This window comes from Bos indicus, chromosome 10, assembly GCF_029378745.1.
Source record: "Bos indicus isolate NIAB-ARS_2022 breed Sahiwal x Tharparkar chromosome 10, NIAB-ARS_B.indTharparkar_mat_pri_1.0, whole genome shotgun sequence".
In the NCBI taxonomy this organism is placed as follows: domain Eukaryota; kingdom Metazoa; phylum Chordata; class Mammalia; order Artiodactyla; family Bovidae; genus Bos; species Bos indicus.
The window spans coordinates 54,889,621-54,907,617 of record NC_091769.1 but is presented as its reverse complement, the minus strand read 5'-3'; the positions used below and the strand labels follow the sequence as shown (position 1 = coordinate 54,907,617).

The 17,997-nt window shown below is 41.0% G+C and overlaps 1 protein-coding gene and 1 long non-coding RNA gene across 6 annotated transcripts in view; both read right to left on the bottom strand.

Annotated features, from left to right (window-relative positions):
* Positions 1–1,864: 1,864 nt before the first annotated feature.
* The window catches only part of RAB27A (RAB27A, member RAS oncogene family), a 91,743-nt gene continuing 75,610 nt past the window's right edge, over positions 1,865–17,997 (bottom strand). For 4 of the 5 annotated variants that reach the window (XM_070797518.1, XM_070797517.1, XM_019968802.2 and 1 more), the window contains 2 exons: positions 16,003–16,126; positions 1,865–4,179 (listed from right to left, as the gene is read on the bottom strand). In XM_070797518.1, coding sequence (XP_070653619.1) covers positions 3,981–4,179; positions 16,003–16,126 — 323 coding nt within the window. In that variant the 3' untranslated portion in view covers positions 1,865–3,980. Of the gene's footprint in view, positions 4,180–16,002; positions 16,127–17,997 lie in introns of those variants that run through there. The other variant, XR_011568861.1, reaches the window with a different exon arrangement.
* Positions 10,616–15,996, bottom strand: LOC139185262 (uncharacterized). The gene is made up of 2 exons (XR_011568867.1): positions 14,732–15,996; positions 10,616–13,392 (listed from the first exon to the last, which is right to left on the bottom strand). It is a non-coding gene; the product is annotated as an uncharacterized lncRNA (long non-coding RNA).

The window sequence follows — 17,997 nt, the reverse complement described above, 5'->3', positions numbered from 1 at the left end:
GATGGACCTAGATATTATCATACTAAAAAAATTAAGTCAGGCAGAGAAAGATAAATACTATATGATATGTCTTAAATATGGAATCTAAGAAACAGTACAAATGAATTTATTTATAAATCAGAAACAGACTCACAGACATAGGAAACAAACTTATGGTTACCAAAGGGGAAAGGAGGAAGGAGGATAAGGAATATATTAGAAGTATGGGATTAACAAATACACACACTACTGTATATAAAGTAAACAACAAGGCCCTACTACTATAGAGCACAGGGAACTATATTCAATAGCTTGCAATAACCTATAGTGGAAGAGAATCTGAAAAAGAATAGACACATGTATATTATATATTAATATATACTTATATAATATATATATAATGTTAGCAAAAAATTACTTTGCCAAAACAGATTGTAAATCAACTACAGTTCAATTTTTAAAAACTTCTAATTGGGAATTTCCTGTTCTGTCCAGTGGTTAAGTCTCCACACTTCCACTGTGGGGGCAAGGGTTTGATCCCTGGTCAGGGAACTAAGATCCTGCATGCCATTTGGAATGGCCAAAAAAAAAAAAACCCCAAAAGTCCATATTGAACATTTCTTCAATGGATCGTTAGCTATCTTGGTATCAACTTCAAAAGATCAAGAGTATACCTCTCAGAGTTCCTATGCTATGCTATGCTAAGTCACTTCAGTCGTGTCCGACTCTGTGCGACCCCATAGATGGCAGCTCACCAGGCTCCCCCGTCCCTGGGATTCTCCAGGCAAGAACACTGGAGTGGGTTGCCATTTCCTTCTCCAATGCATGAAAGTGAAAAGTGAAAGTGAAGTCGCTCAGTCGTGTCTGACTCTTAGTGACCCCATGGATTGCAGCCTAACAGGCTCCTCTGTCCATGGGATTTTCCAAGCAAGACTACTGGAGTGGGGTGCCATTGCCTTCTCCATCAGAGTTCCTTATCTCTTATAATAAACCAATATGGACTTATTATTTGAGAACCTTTCTAAACATTTTGAAGTCTTGGAGTCTTACTTTGAAAACTCTTTCATTTGACCCTGCTGCATCTTAAGTCCTCTATTCAGTCCAATAGCCATTTGAGGACCTACCATGTTCCAGGCCTTTTCCGGGTAGCAGCAACACAGTTTTGAAGAAAACTTCCCACGTCCCTATCTTCATGGAGCTTATATCTTAGTGGATAGAGACAAACATACAAAGATATTGACTGGTGATAAGTGACATGTACAAAAACAGAGCAGAATAACAAGGCAGCGGGGGACAATCTGATAGGGGCCGGGAGAGGGAGTGACTGCTGTTTTAGAGAAGGTGATCAGCAAAGTCCTTTTGGACAACACGACTTTGAATTGTCCTACAGGGTGGGAGAGGGAGCCATGTAGATATATGGAAGACAAGCATTCCAGGCAGAGGGAACAGCAGATATTCCAGGAACACACTTGACTGCTCCAGGGAGGCCAGTATGCTCACAGAGGAGTGAGTGAGGTAGACAGGGTGGCAGGAAATAAGGTCAGAGAGTCCATCTCCCCATATTCCCTCCTCATCCAGTTAAGTACCACACCCTCCCCAATGCTTCTTGCATCCCACCTCTCAGCCCCAGCCTTAGTTCAAGCCCTTACCATCCTTGCTTTGTTCACCTGTCAACAGCCGGCACAACACTTCATGTGCTGTCGGTGCTCCATCTGTGTTTGATGATGACATGTGTGAGTTACCTTCTCCAGAACATGTTATCTTGGCTGGTCCCTCATCAAGTACCTAATGGAATTTGTGTCTCTGAACGTGCTTTCCTTGAGCATTACATCCTCTGGGTTGAAACTTTCTTGTAAAGGGAAATGAAGTTATGTTCACACATAAATGACAGATTAGACCACTTTTTTATTATAAGCTTATCTGGCACAAAATTCACTGAAGATATACTTCACTTTTACAGAAGCCTGTAAATAGAAAAATACACTGACACACAAAAAAAGTTTATGTTGGTGCTTCAAAGTAAATTTAAACACGATTTCCAAAGAGAATACAGGTTATTGATGTCAATAACTAAAAATGGCTCTTGTGTGCACACTGTCTCATGTATATGTTTCACTGTGTATTATGTTTAAGGCCAATAGAATCTGTACGAATTGCTCGTTTGGTTCCTGATAGGCTGACACAATACAGATATTGTTTTCTTTTTCACTATACAAATAAATCATATAAAATGTTCCCTGGAACATAGCTATAAAATTATTTCCTCCACTTCAGTCTTACAGCAATTTTACAAGGCACTGCTTATGATGAGGACCCTGATCCAGAAATGGCTGGATCTTTTATCACTAGGATACACAATTCAAATGCATAGGACTCAGTGACTTCTTAGTATTTTAAGAAGTCTAAATTTTAAGGATAGAAATATATAAGATCTTACAAAGCACAACTAAGTTTCTTAAGCAGATGGTGGAAGGGCAGTGGAAAAAAAAAAAACAGGACAGATGGTCCATAAAAAGCCGTTTGAAAATTATCATGTACCAGTAGCTACTTTTCATCACAGTTTTATTTTTCTAATTACAGTTATGCCATCACAAAATACATTTATTTTTATTCTTTATTTAAATTATAATGAGTGGTATTTCTTCCTAAATAGCCATTAAGTTCTTTGGAAATGTTAATCTACTTAAACCACTTTAATAAATAAGAATTTTCCCCTTTGATTTTTATAAACAACTGCCATGAAGCATATTTTGAAACACACCTTTAATTTGGTAAAAAAGACATTTTGGCAGTGTGGAAGAGTACATGACCTTGGCAAGATCCAGCAAGTATAGTAAATACCCATGATCTCAGTGAAAACTACAGGCTATAGAATATTTTGTTTTTCTATTTTGAGACAGAATATGAATGTAATTGCTTAAATACAAACATCCATCTTCCATCAAACAGTATAAACAGACATGTTATGTAATTATAAACTAATTCCTTCAATTCCACCCGTATAAGAATAAAACAAGTTTCAAAGATCAACAAGATAGAGCCTGATGGTGAAAAAAAATGATGAGTCGTTCATAAGCTAACTGAAACTGCAGCCTGAGGATGCCAGACCAACATTATAAATATAAAGAAAAAGAAGCTAAATATTTGCTTATCACAAATATCTTCAGCATAAGCACCAGCTATGTTCAATATGGCCAGCACATAGGCCAAGTATAAATGCACATATCACTGTGAACTAAAGGCATAAAAATCTAATTCCCTGACCCTTCAATCAACCTTTCAGAGCAAAGGGAATTGAGCAGGGAGCCAGAAGTCCCCACTTCAGTCGCTTACACAACACTAAACCACCCTAGTCCTTACTCTCAAGGCCCTTCCCACCAAAAATAGTCACAGTGAGCATGAAATCGATCAATCCAGTTTATCCAGGGCCTATAGATATGGCCAACCATTTCTCCTATATTCATTTTAAAGAGAATGCTTACATAAATTATACTCAAGACATTGAACCATCATTTGTGTATATTCTTATTTAATATTTAAATTGTTTAGATGACATTTTAGAAAGTCCCCTGTGGTGCAAGAAGTGACTTAAATTTGTGTTAAGAACGGATATTACATCTAAGATCTTAAAGGTGAGACTCTGGGCCTATGTATGGTAAAGCAGTCATTATATCTTCAGTCATTATACATAATAAATGCGCTGTTCTGTGGCTACAAAATCCTGAATCCTTGAACGATCTACTGCCATGGGGCTAATATTTTATAAGGCACTTTTGGCTATGTGAGATATTTTGCCTAACTCTCAGGCTGAATCTTAAAGAATATTTACAAAGCTGCAGCAAAGTAATTTTAAAACGGGATGCTTTACTGATAGGTCTAATTGGGATGGTGAGAAGCAGTTTGCACGCAAGGCCTGTTTGCCTCTCTCTGAGTCATGTATCACCATAGGGAAGGTCACAGACATGGGCCCCTCGAATGGCTGTTCAGCTCACTAAGCCCCCTCAACAGCCACATGACCCCTTCTCCTTTACTTCGTTCAGCTGATCTGCAGAGGTGTGACCGTTGGAACGCACCACGCCTTCGGGAATCCAGGACTTGTCCACACACCGTTCCATTCGCTTCATTATCAGGTCCAGGAGCGTCTCAATAGCCTGGTTTATGTTTGTCCCATTGGCAGCACTAGTTTCAAAGTAGGGGACTCTGAAAGAAGCAACAACTTGGGTTACAGCGTGTGGTGGGAAAGGTCAGTGACCTTTGCCCTTGATAATTCAACTTAGAAAATCAGAAGAATATAAATATATAGGACAAGAAAGGCATTTTAGCACATTAAAAAGTAAAATAATAACTGACACTGCATTCCTAACAGAGATGTAAAACTTCTGGGAGTTTTTATCCCCATTTCACAAATGATGAAACTATAGCTCAGAAAGATGAAGTAATGTGCCCAATTTCCTAATGCTAGAAAGGAGTGGAACCAGGCTTTGAATCCACAGCTGTTCAAGTGTAACCAACTCAACCATAGGCTCTACTGGTTCCAAATTTACATGATGTTGTATGAAGTTCTCCAAAATAGAGAACTCTCACTTGCTGTCAATGGGGGAAAAAAAAAACAACAAGCTGACATGAGACATCAGAGATCCCTGGCCGTATTCGTCAAGGGCTTGGCCCCTTGTCAGCTCCGGGCGGTATTCCTGGACCACACCCTTGAAGACAAGACATTCTGAATTTTATAGCACTTGAGGGTTCCTCAAGCATATCAATCTTAAGTGTGTTTATTTTGTTATCCCAGGACCTGAGATTAGGTATAATTCTTTAGTAACTCACAAAGCATCGTTTCAAAACTATAAGGTTATTTTTCACATGTTCTTAAGACATCATCAGTCTTCTTGCAGTGGTCACCCTTCATACTTGGTCTTTGCAAGGGGATTAATCAATTACCTGCCAAATTCTTCCCCCTTCTTAATAAAGTCATGAAAATAATGATATAGTTATATTTTCTTCACACTGTTAACTTCATTCCCACCAGTTAGTAAGGAGTCTGACCAAAAATACTCTTAGATGTAAAAACTACAAAAGAAAGTTGTTTAGCCCCTCAGGAGTCCTGCAATTGAATTCAGTAAAATATTCCTTACATTTATAGATACTTTAACATCCATCTCTATTACTCTTGCTGAAGAATGTCTGTTTTCCTGTGTTCTCATAGCATATTAACACTCCATCAATGACTCTGATTACAATTCCAATAGTTCTTTCATTACTTTCTGACTAGGAGCAGCTTCCACAGGAGAACTTTAACAGAATTGTTTTAACCTTCTTAGTGCTTTGACAGATATTTTCAGAACTGTTCTGCTTCCTAAGAATCACAGTCGGGGTGCATGTGGAGGCATGAAGGTTATCTGTCCATTATGATTCCTCAAGATGATGCCTTATTATCTGCTTGCTTCCTACAGGAACTAACAGGCCTTGCAACTGGACTCTATATTCTTTCCTGTTGGAGTGTAGCTCATAAAAACTGCTTGAAGAACCATCACTGCATTTGAGCAGAAAGACCTATCCATCTGTCTGTGAGGTCTGCTGGACATAGTTGTTCCACTGATCCCACCATGCCCGTGTTCATAGCCCTTCATACGCTGACTCTAAAATACCTTAATCAGGTGCTTCCCTGGTGGTCCAGGGGCTAAGAATCTGCCTGCCAAGGCAGGGGACATGGGTTCAATTCCTGACCCAAGAGGATCCCACATGCCAAGGAGCAACTAAGCCCATGTGCCACAACTACTTAAACCTGATGCCCTAGAGCCTGTGTGCTCAACGAGAGAAGCCACCCCAAAGAGCAGCCCGCGCACCACAACCAGGGAGTGGCCCCCACGCAGCGCATCTGGAGAAAGCCTGTGTAAAGCACCAGAGGCCCAGCACAGCCAGAAGTAAATACACCTTTTTAAAAATAAAGTAAATATCTTAATCAGAGAAGGTCTCACTGGGCAAATTACATCATCTTAGTGATTTTTAAACCTCTTGCCTGGCTATCTCTTTGGTTACTTTCAGTCTTTTTTTTTTCCCTACATCTTCATCTGGTGTCTTATCCACAAAATGAAGGAAATGCATTTTTCCCATCCCCCTGCTCACATGCAGTATTTCTCTACCAAGTTTGAAGAAGACATTCTTTATGGAAACTCAATAAATACTTATCAACTATCTATGTTATTAAGTCCCAGGGACACTTTTTGATGCTGCCATTTTTATATGAACTGAATTTTAGTTTAAGAATTCTCAAAATTTAAATACTTAGATTTTCTCCATCATGCTTTCTCAGTTACACCCAAGGAGAATTATTCAATGTCTAAGAATATTGCTTATACTTAAGGAGAAGGCTTGATCATTCTATCACCATTCAGAAAGCTATTGTTTCATGAAAAAACAACTGAAAAATTCATCTCTCCCTATGAGAATAATGGGTTGAAATTGGAAATACAAAAATAAAAAAGTAGTTGAGCAGAAAACTTTCTTGTAAACAGTGGTTACAATGGTTCACATCTCATTTTTAACATTTCCTCAAAGTCCATCATAAATATCTTTCCAACTATAGAGTCATCAGCCTCACTGAATTCCTCAACAGGATCTCTCTCCATTACGCTATTTCTACTTTTCATAGTTTCTTCCATCTCAGCTCCTAATACCCCATAATCATTTAAAGGCATAAATGAAAAAATTATAAATAGTCTAAAAATGATAGAACCTATACATGAGGGCTTCCCTGGTGGCTCAGATAGTAAAGAATCTACCTGCAATGCAGGAGACCAGGGTTTGATCCCTGGGTCAGGAAGATTCCCTGGAGAAGGGAATGGCTACCCAGTTAAAACTACGATTTTTCCAGTAGTCATGTATGGATGTGAAAGTTGGACCATAAAAAGGGCTGAGCACCAAAGAATTGATGCTTTTGAACTGTGGTGCTGGAGAAGACTCTTGAGAGTCCCTTGGACAGTAAGGAGATTAAACCAGTCAACCCTGAATATTCATTGGAAGGATTGGTGCTGAAGCTGAAACTACAATACTTTGGCCACCTGATGCAAAGAGCTGACTCATTGGAAAAGACCCTGATGCTGGGAAAGATCGAGACCAAGAGGAGAAGGGGGCAACAGAGGATGAGATAGTTGGAGGGCATCACTGACTCAATGGACAAGAATTTGGGCAAACTCTGGGAGATAGTGAAGGACATGGAAGACTGGTATACAGTCTTCATGGGGTCACAAAAAGTCGGACATGACTTGGCAACTGAACAACAACACCCACTCCAGTATTCTTGCCTGGAGAATTCCATGCACAGAAGTGCCCAGTGGACTAAATAAAGGGGACCCCATTTGTACATGGGGTCACAAAGAGTCAGACACTTAAAGACAGTCTGGACAATGGTTAACAGCCATAACTTCTGGAGCCAGGTTGCCTGGATTCAAATCCTATTACAACTCCATACTAACTGTGTAGCACTGCTGCTGCTGCTAAGTCGCTTCAGTCGTGTCCGACTCTGTGCGACCCCATAGACGGCAGCCCACCAGGCTCCCCCGTCCCTGGGATTCTCCAGGCAAGAACACTGGAGTGGGTTGCCATTTCCTTCTCCAATGCATGAAAGTCAAAAGTCAAAGTGAAGTCGCTCAGTCATGTCCGACTCTTAGCAACCCCATGGACTGCAGCCTACCAGGCTCCTCTGCCCATGGGATTTTCCAGGCAAGAGTACTGGAGTGGGGTGCCATTGCCTTCTCCGGTGTAGCACTGGCAAACTATAAATATCTGTGCCTTAGTTGCTTTATCCATAAAACCAGAAAATATCACTATCTTCCTATTAAGGATTAATTGAGTTAACATCTAAAGGACTTAGATTGGAGTCTGACACATAAGAAATGTGTCGTTTCTGACAAATCTGTCATTAATAAACATTTTCTATTTCAAACACAGTAATGGGTTACAAAAGTTTGTTTTTAACTTTGTTGTTTAAAACTCAGAATATATAGAATCACTGAATTGTGGAAAATCATAGCTCCAAGAGACCTTACCAAGATTATAAACATTAACTTTCCAGACTAGCCCACAAAAATTGATTCAATCCACTATGAAGCTAATCTCTAGTCTTGCCCTAAATTCTAGTAGTCTGAATTATACTTCTCTACATTAGAGATGGCTCCCTCAGATCTGTCCTAGCCAAAGCGTTTCATGCTCCAAAGCATTCATTTCCCTCCAGTTCTTGTCAAACCATACTTACTACCATTCCTTACTACCATAAGTGATCATCATTAAATGCTGAGAGAAAACAGATCTTACTTTACTGATTAATACCATAAAGAAGGCTGAGTGCTGAAGAACTGATGCTTTGGAAATGTGGTGTGGGAGAAGACTCTTGAGAGGCCCTGGGACTGCAAGGAGATCAAACCAGTCAATAAATCCTAAAGGAAATCAGTCCTGAATAGTCACTGGAAGGACTGATGCTGAAGTTGAAACTCCAATACTTTGGCCACCTGATGCAAAGAGCTGACTCATTGGAAAAGACCCTGATGCTGGAAAGATTGAAGGCAGGAGGAAAAGGGAAAGACAGAGGACAAGATGGTTGGATGGCATCACCAACTCAATGGACATGAGTTTGAGTAGGCTCTGGGAGATGGAGAAGGACAGGGAAGCCTGGCATGCTGCAGTCCATGGGGTCACAAAGAGTTAGACACAACTGAGCAACTGAGCAACAAATGACTGATGTTTCTAGCAGAACTATGAGCTATTCTCTAATGTTTACTAACTTAAGTAAACACTTACTTGATAGAATTTCAGGGTATATGAGTGAAAGCATACATTTTGAAGTCACTCATATTAAAAGAGGTACAATATTAAGAAGATATAGAGTTTTAATCTCAAATTCTACTAACAAACTAAAAATTAAAAGTGTATTTTCTGACCGTTTGTGAACCTCCAGGTGATGTGACCAGAAGTCAGGTTAACAACCTTAAAATCTTCAGACTAATTATTCAGAGTCTTCTAAGCAACTGAGGCACCCCACTCCAGTATGCTTGCTTGGAAAATCCCATGGACGGAGGAGCCTGGAAGGCTGCAGTCCATGGGGTCGCTGAGAGTCGGACACAACTTAGCGACTTCACTTTCACTTTTCACTTTCATGCATTGGAGAAGGAAATGGCAACCCACTCCAGTGTTCTTGCCTGGAGAATCCCAGGGACGGGGGAGCCTGGTGGGCTGCTGTCTATGGAGTCGCACGGAGTCAGACACGACTGAAGCAACTTAGCAGCAGCAGCAGCAGCAAGCAACTGAGGTAATACGGTTTTTATTCCTATAGGAATAAATGAATGATAGAGATCACTCCTTGCCACCCTCAGCTCTTTGAGCTGCCAGACAAAAAGTAAACTAAATGAGATGGACAGCAAAGATCCTGAATTAAGACTTTCTTTCCATCATAAAATGATGTCTCTGGGAACTCCCTGGAAGTCCAGTGGTTAGGACTCTGAGCTTTCACTGCTGAGGGCGTGAGTTCAATCCCTGATCAGGGAACTAAAATCCTGTAAGCTATGTGGTGTGACCAAACAAACAAACAAAAAATGATGCCCTGTGCTCACATTTGAAAATTGGACTGTTCAGCTTGTCCTAACAGCATAGAAATTATAGTATAGAATCAAACATATTTTTATGTCCATATCTTATTGATGTTCACTTTTAGAAGGTACTTGGGCTACTTTATCCGAACAGTTCTCTGTATTTGTAAAGAGGTATAACAGTGCTTCATGGGGTCTTAATAAAGAAGCAATAAGATAATACAGGTAAAGGGCTTAACACAAGCTTAGCGTCCAGCAAGTGCTCAATCAATGTTCACCCAATGGGATTCTCTTCTTCTCTAAACATAATGTTCTGCTTTTCCTAAAACTTTCCAGGCAAAAATTTAGTAATCTTAGCTTAAATTCAAGTGGATCAACTGCCCCACTGTCAAGCATAGAGACAGGTGTCCTGTTCCTTCTCGCCACACGATGGTGCTAGTGCAGAACAACTAGGAAGCCGTTCGTCAAACCTTCAGAAAAAATCCTGTGCAGCTAACTGGTATCACTCCATACATGTGCACTAAATGGATTTTGGAACACTTGCAGAACACCAATTTTGATGTGCTTTTAATAAATAGGTACACCACAAATTTTTAAATTTAAGAAAATGAGGGGGACATGATCATTTGCAGTCTTTCACCAAGATACCTATATCCAGCTCATGTCATAGTTTAGGATCCAATTTTTAGGTGTTCTCTCTTCTCTTACTTATTTCTACAAAACGAGACTATCCCAGGTCCCAGTTAGACGTTCCCAGGAATGAAAAGCAAGCGTATTTGGTGATTCCGTGCAACGGTTTTAGATATTTGGCTCACATGTGTATCCACAAATGATGGAGGAATTTTTCACTAAACTAAAAAGCGAGTCTCGCTACTTTTTATAGCCTGCTGGCTGCTGAGTGAACAAGCCTCTAGGGGGAAGGGTGAGGCACACGCTGCTGCACCCTGGGAGAGAGCGCCAAACGAAAGCCAGATCATCCTCTGAGCTCTGTGGGGCCCTGGAAATCAGTCTTGTCTGTTTAGTTTCAGCTTCTGTGTGTGGTTTTAAAATGTGCCCAATGATAAGTCATTATTTATTTCTTGAATAAAGAGAAGATATCATCAAGTTTTCAAAGAATCAAAGCACCAGAGATCAAGCTAGTCATACATTTCGTCTAGTTCAGACTAGATGAAATACTGAGTGCCGCCTGCTGAGCGAAACGACTGGGAATCCCAGAAACGGTCTGTACTCATATTATTAATGTTGTAAATAAAAGTTTTTAACACATCCTCCGTTCCAGAAACTCTTGAGCACCTTTCTCATCTTTAGCCAGTAGTCTCCAGTTGTGGCGGGTGGCGGGGGCGGGGCGGGGTGGGGGGGGCGGAGTTGTCTTCTGTATGCTGTCCTTAAGAGTAGATCCTAAAAGTCCTCATCATCACAAGAAGAAAAAAAAAATTGTAACTACAGGGCACTTCCCTGGCAGGACTGTGGTTAAGACTCCATGCTTCCACAGCAGGGTGTCCAGTTTCCACCCCTCGTCTGGAAACTAAGATCTCAAATGCCTTGAGGTTCAGCAAAAAAGAAAAAACAAACAAACTGTAATTACACCGGTGATGGATGTTAACTAAACTTATTGTGGTGATTATTTCACAACATACACATAAATCAAACCATTAAGTCATATACCTAAAACTAATACAATGTTATAGGACAGTTTTATCTCATTCTGTGAAAATTTACTGCTTATTTCTTTGCACAGCACATGTGATATACATATATTCCATTATCATACTTTCACCATAGTCATTATGTCCTCTATTTCCCTTAACCCTGAATCAAGAAAAAAAGGCTTATACTGACCAACACCTATCTTCTGTGAGTAAAGAAGAGGACAGAAGGACACTTAGATGCAACCATTTCCACCTACAGTGAAGTCTTTGCCTATAAGCTTATGGCTCGTGCTCGCTTGGTAACAATCCATGTCCTTGCCCCATCTATACCACAGCTGATATCATGAACTGTGTAAGAGAAAAAATCCTCCTGGACTTAGCGTGGATTTTCCAGTGATCAGTCGGTGAGCACATGTCCCTCCCCAAATGTGGCACAAGTAGACACCTGCTTCATATTCTGTTGCACCATCATTTTGTCCAGTTCTGTGGGCAAGGAAAATATCTGCCAGCATGCACAGCTCATGGTAACCTGACACCTACACAGGTGCTTCTCAAAGTGCTATCCTCAGTCACTAGTAGCAGCAACATCTAGGAATCAGCTAGAAATGTAAAATGTGGGGCTTCATCCCAGTCCCACTAACTAAGAAACTCAGTGGGACCCAGAGTTCAGGTGATGCTGCGGCACACGTAAAGTCTGAGATCTAATAGTACCATCTAAAAGAGGAATGTTGCCAATATGCTTTCTGCTTTTTCTTCTAACATATTTGTCACTGACTTCACAGATATTTTTTAAAGTGTTTCAGCAACAAAGTGAATATCATGGTTTTGACTGGCAGAAGTACAAATCTGAATAACCCTCTGTTTTGCTCCCTTCTCTGATTTCATTCTCAATATTATTCAATATTGGAAAGCATTATTTTGTAGTTGTTCTAAAAAAGCTGGTTTATGGGCCACATTGCTTCGTTGTATTAGGAAGTGACCTAAGAGCTTCATGTTACAATTTAAACAAATGCTATAGCAAAAAAAGGGGGGGAGGGAATTAGGGGTAAAGGGATTCTTAGTTTACTAAAAATAAATTTTCAAATATTCATCATCATGCATCCAATTCACCCTTTCTATTTTGGGCTGCTGCATGAAGTTCTCATTCTCAAATTTACTTGTCCCAGCAGACACACATTTATATTTCTTATTTGCACTGCAGCATGTTTTTATTAGGTTTGCAAAGTTTTTCTAAGACATAGTCTTTCATTCTTAAATACACGTATATTTCAGAGAGCCATTTGTGAACCAACGACCCATTCTTATGAACTGAGGATAGACGGTAATGCAATGGTAACAAAACCCACAAATTTATCAGATAACATACAAATGATATGAAGATATCCCATAAACTACTGTCTTCTGATTGTTAGCACATAGATGGATTAACCAATATAGTCTTTTAGTGCATGTACAACTAATGAAAATATTACAATTATTAAAAATGAAAAAAAAGATTTCTGTGAAAATAATCATTAAACTTAAATGTCAAATCTGTCCAATCCATGTGAAACAAATTTATCTTTTACACCTTCCTCCAAAACTCCCAACAGCCTACAGAACTCTATTTTATGCTTCTTAAATCCTAAGGGAAGTCTGCTTCCATCCCTTCCCATCTTCAATCAGATCAGATCAGATCACATCACATCAGTTGCTCAGTCGTGTCCGACTCTTTGTGACCCCATGAATCACAGCACACCAGGCCTCCCTGTCCATCACCAACTCCCGGAGTTCACCGAGACTCACGTCCATCGAGTCAGTGATGCCATCCAGCCATCTCATCCTCTGTCGTCCCCTTCTCCTCCTGCCCCCAATCCCTCCCAGCATCAGAGTCTTTTCCAATGAGTCAACTATTTGCATGAGGTGGCCAAAGTCCTGGAGTTTCAGCTTCAGCATCATTCCTTCCAAAGAAATCCCAGGGCTGATCTCCTTCAAAATGGACTGGTTACCTCCACTATTTTATCTGCTAATCTCTCCTCTGCTCATTTTAACCCAGTTCAGAAACTTTACACTGAGCCTCTCTTACAAAATACTGCTCAGATCTTCTGAGCTGAGCACCGAGGAAAGGCGGCCCCTTTCGTACCCGGAGTCTCCATATAGTCAGAAGGTAACGGCAGGCTCTCCAATACTGGGCGGGATGTGGAATCCTGAGAATGGTCACAGAGGAAACAAGCAAAGGGCAGGTAAAGCCCAGAGAGGGAATGAGTCAATCCAGACCCCCCACAACACTTGACAATACAATTGCTGAGTCTAGCTAACTTTCCCAGCTGCCCTATTTTATTATTTTTTTTTTCTTGTCTTTGCAAATACACTTCTCAAAAGCCTGGTCTAGCTAGGTCCACAGCTTCCATTGCTTCATCACTTACTTCCTCCTCACCCATTGCAACACAGCCCCCCGCTTCAACACTTCAGAATCCACCATGGTATCTGATCCCTCTTCCTTCCACTACTTTACAAAAGTGACTATCAAGATAGAAGTGGGCATATCAGGTGATCAGAATTGCCCACGGAGCTTGGTCAGCCCCCACTTCAGAATCACCTCAGTCAGAGGTTCTCAAGTTCTGCTCCAAAAATCATATGGAGGGATTTCCCTGGTGGTCCAATGGTTAAGAATTCACCTGCCGATGCAAGGGATGTGGGTTCAATCCCTGGTCTAAGAATACAGCACATGCCATGGGGCAACTAAGCCCAAGGGCCACAACTACTGGGCCCATGTGCCACAGCTACTGAAGCCCGTGAACCTAGAGCCCGGGCTCCCCTACAAGAGAGGCCACTGTAATGAGAAGCCTGTGCACCGCAGCTAAAGAGTAGCTCCTACTTGCTGCAACTAGAGAAAGCCCACATGCTGCAATGAAGGCACAGTGCAGCCAAAAATTAAATTAATTAAAAATAAATAAATAAATAAAAGTCAGTGGGACCATTGCTTTAAAAAAAAAAAAACACATGGAGAGTTTTTAAAAGACACCAATGCCCAGTCCCACTCTCTATCTGTGGTAGCTTTATGATCTGTCAACTTGTCTAGATTGAATAACACTTCCCAGAACTCCCTTTGCAGTTAAGGTGGACCACAGAGAGACGCAGGGCAGAAGTGAAGCAGCAGCCATTCTGTGGCACTCACATTTTGTCGCTTATTTGCTGGCTCATCTCATTGGCACAAACCAGCAACCAGACCTGTCTCCTTTTCCACCTTCCCCTAGATCCTCCTTTAGCTCCTCCAGCTTCTGGGCCAGGTGTGTTTGTGTTTAGCTCTGTGCAAAGAGCACTGGCTTCTGTTGGGCACCCATACCATCCAGGTCAGAAGCAACAGGGACTGACACAGCTTCAGTCCGTGGTCATGGTCCCAGCTGGTTCTGGCTCTCCCCACTTCAAATCCACCTTCCCTTCTGACTACCCATCCTAAGGGCCTCAGCATCAGACACTCAGCAACCCTTCACAGGGACTGCCCAGGAGCTCTCCACTCCATCCTCCCCATCGCCCCAGACCGACCTGGGGAAGTACTCATAACAGCACTCCACGTTCAAAGGCCTTCAGCAACTTCCTGAGCCCCTGCAGATCAAGTCTACTCTTCTTCCCTAGTATTCAAATCTCTCCAGACTCTTGGTTCCTTCCTGCCCAGTCAACCTATCCTTCCACTCCCTCTCCAGTGTGAACCCCATCCTTGAGTGCTTTCTGAACTCTATCAGCCCAAAAAAGAAAAACGCAGGGTTCACACGATAAAAAGGCCAAGTCCCTCCTCTAGCTTCCTTGGATTTGTCTAACAACAGAGGCCACTAGGCGGTAACACCCTCTACACACAGTGCACCACCCACACCACCCTTCTCTCTTCCTTTCTCTTTCTCCCTCCCTCCCCTTCCTTCTCTACCCTACTTGCTGTCTCCCACTGATAATAAGAGTATTACATGCGCATTTGCATTCTCATTATATTGGAGGAAGAAAGTACAGCACAAATTGCTTTGTATACTTTATTGAGCAGTGGCTGACCCCTTCTATCATGTCCATGAATGCTGCTGCTACTGTGATCCTACCCCCTGAGCTCAAGGAGGAAGACAGTATTTAGCTGACTCTCCACCACAAAAATGGGGCTTCCCCAGTGGCTCAGTGGTAAAGAATCCCTGCAGTACAGGAGACACGGGTTCAATCCCTGGGTCAGGAAGATTCCCTGGAGGAGGGCATGGCCACTCAATCCAGTATCTTTGCTCCAGAGAATCCCATAGACAGAGGAGCCTGGAGGGCTACAATCCATGGGGCCTGCAAGTCAGACATGACTGAAGTGACTAAGCACACACAACAAAAAAACAGCTTAAACCAAAGGAGATCTTCACACTCCTCCACCAGCATAGGTATTTCAAGGCCAAGAAGGCCTTCTTGTATCCTGGAACTTGCCAAAGCAGAATATGGACTGGCTTTGAATTTTCCTCACTGAATAAATATACAGAATTTCCTTAACCTGGGCATCTTGTACCTGCATCTTGGAAAGGAGGCCTTACACAGTTAGGGTGTTTGTCCTTGAAGCTGTCTTTCTTCAAACACCAAGAGACTGAGAAAATGGTACTGAAGCACTGAATGAAGGCCCTCACCAATGGCTTTTTCTACGGTTCCCAAATCATGTTATATTAATATGCAAAGGAGGTGTTTGACACCTCCTCCCAAGGCCTACATCCCTCTCAGTTTTTTGCTTTTGCCCTTTTTGTTACCCATTCACGTGCCAATGCTTGCATCAGAAATTTGTGCTGTAGATCCTCCCCAAAAATACTCACCCGTATTTCTCTGCAAGTCCTCTGGCTTCTTCCTCTTTTACTACTCTTTGGTCTTCCAGATCACTCTTATTCCCACATAACACTATATCTGGGTTTTCACAATATGCATGCATTTGTAGCTGACCTATTAGTAGAAGAAGATAAGAAAATTTATTATAGTTAAGTAATATAAGTCTATGATCAGTGCAGAATATATGCAAAACTGCTTTAAAACTGTAAATGGATATACAGATATAAGGAAGTGCATAATTCTCTGTAATGCTTTCAAAACACCAATACCCCAAGCTATAAAACTAAATGGATGGGGCAGAGATGTAAAACTAATCCTGCCCTTATGCACATACTCCAGCTTATTTATATTGGAGAGGAATGGGAGAAATTGTTATCCCTCCAAAACTTACGTACACACACACACACACACACACACACACACACACACACACACACACACACCAGATAGCTATTTTCTTTATGAAGATCATTTGAAAAGAAAAAAGCACACTTGGAGGATTTCCTAGTGCTCATGACTAACCTTAAAGCTCTGTTTTTCATATATTTTCTCTCTACAGCAGTGGCATTTTAAAAATGAATTGTCTTTCTATAAACCTATTTCTATCTGAAATATTTTTCACATTTTTCTATTATCCTAAGGCAGAATCAATTTATCTGAAACAAACAAAACATAGGATCAAATGAAGACAGAAAACCCAGAATATATAGTCAATGATTCTGTCACCAGACCCAAGAAGCACAAGACTACAATTCTCACTCTGTAGCTTCTATTTCTTTTCACATGAAAATCTGTTAGTAGGCATATTAACAGTAATAAAAGCAAGGGAACTTCAACTAAGCTAAAGAGTTTAATCTCCCAAATAAGGAAAATAAGTCTTATTTCATACTCATCATGCCTCACAGTGAAATTAAAGTAACCCAAACTTGCACAATAAGACATCCTCAAAAATGTATGGCCTAATTTATTTTTTATCATGGTTAACCATTAGTTCCTCATTATCAAGTCATGTTCATTATATCTTATCATGAGAAAGTCAAGTCAGTTAGTATTTACTGAGCAATAACGGAGGCCTGATACTTGGTGCAGAATTTCAGGGCACTGCCCTTTGCCCTCACGGGACGGAAGCGGGGAACAGGACCTATACAGGCAAGACCAAACTGTACCGTTTCCAACAGCCACATCCTTTCGGTCTCCAGGCTGTTATGCATTCTGTCCCTAGACCCTAAATAACCAAACACAGCCTTCCTTCAGGGACATCCCCTACTTCCTTTACAACTTGCCTCTCAGTCACTTCTACTGTGGAACCTTTCTGGCCTCCAGGGAAGTTCAGTGCTCTGTTAACACCTTACCCGTTCAGTGTCAAGGTTATGAAAATGAACTCAGGACTGAAGGTGTTTAAAGCTGAATCCTGGCTATGCCATTGACTAGCTGTGTGGCCTTGAGGAAGTTACATGGCCACTCTGTGCCTCAGTTTCCCCATCTTTAAATGAAGACAATGACAGTATTTACTTCATAGGGGTAAGGTAAAGGTTAAATGAGTTAATTCAGTTAGTCTTCAGGTAAGGTCCATGGACCAGCAGCCTAACAACCATCACCTGGGAACTTGCTAGAAATGCAAATTCTCAGGTACCACCCCATATCTACTGAAGCAGGAAGGCTGGGTTTGAGGTCTGGAATCTGTTTTAACAAGTTCTCTGGGGGGCTCTAGATGCATGCTCACACTTGAAAATCATTCTTTTAATGCAATAAAGCATTTAGAGATGTTGTTTATTACCTGTAATGATGTTTAATAGTATTTATTTTGAGGAGTCTGGGAAGTATGATAATTGATCATTTTTCTTTTTTCCTAACTTTTCTACAAAGGTTGTGAATTATTTATATAAAAAATAAATTTATGAATTCTTTTAAAATATCTCACACAAAAAAAGCACATACATAAATAACTACAACTTGATATGGTATGTGGTAAGGATCATGTGTAA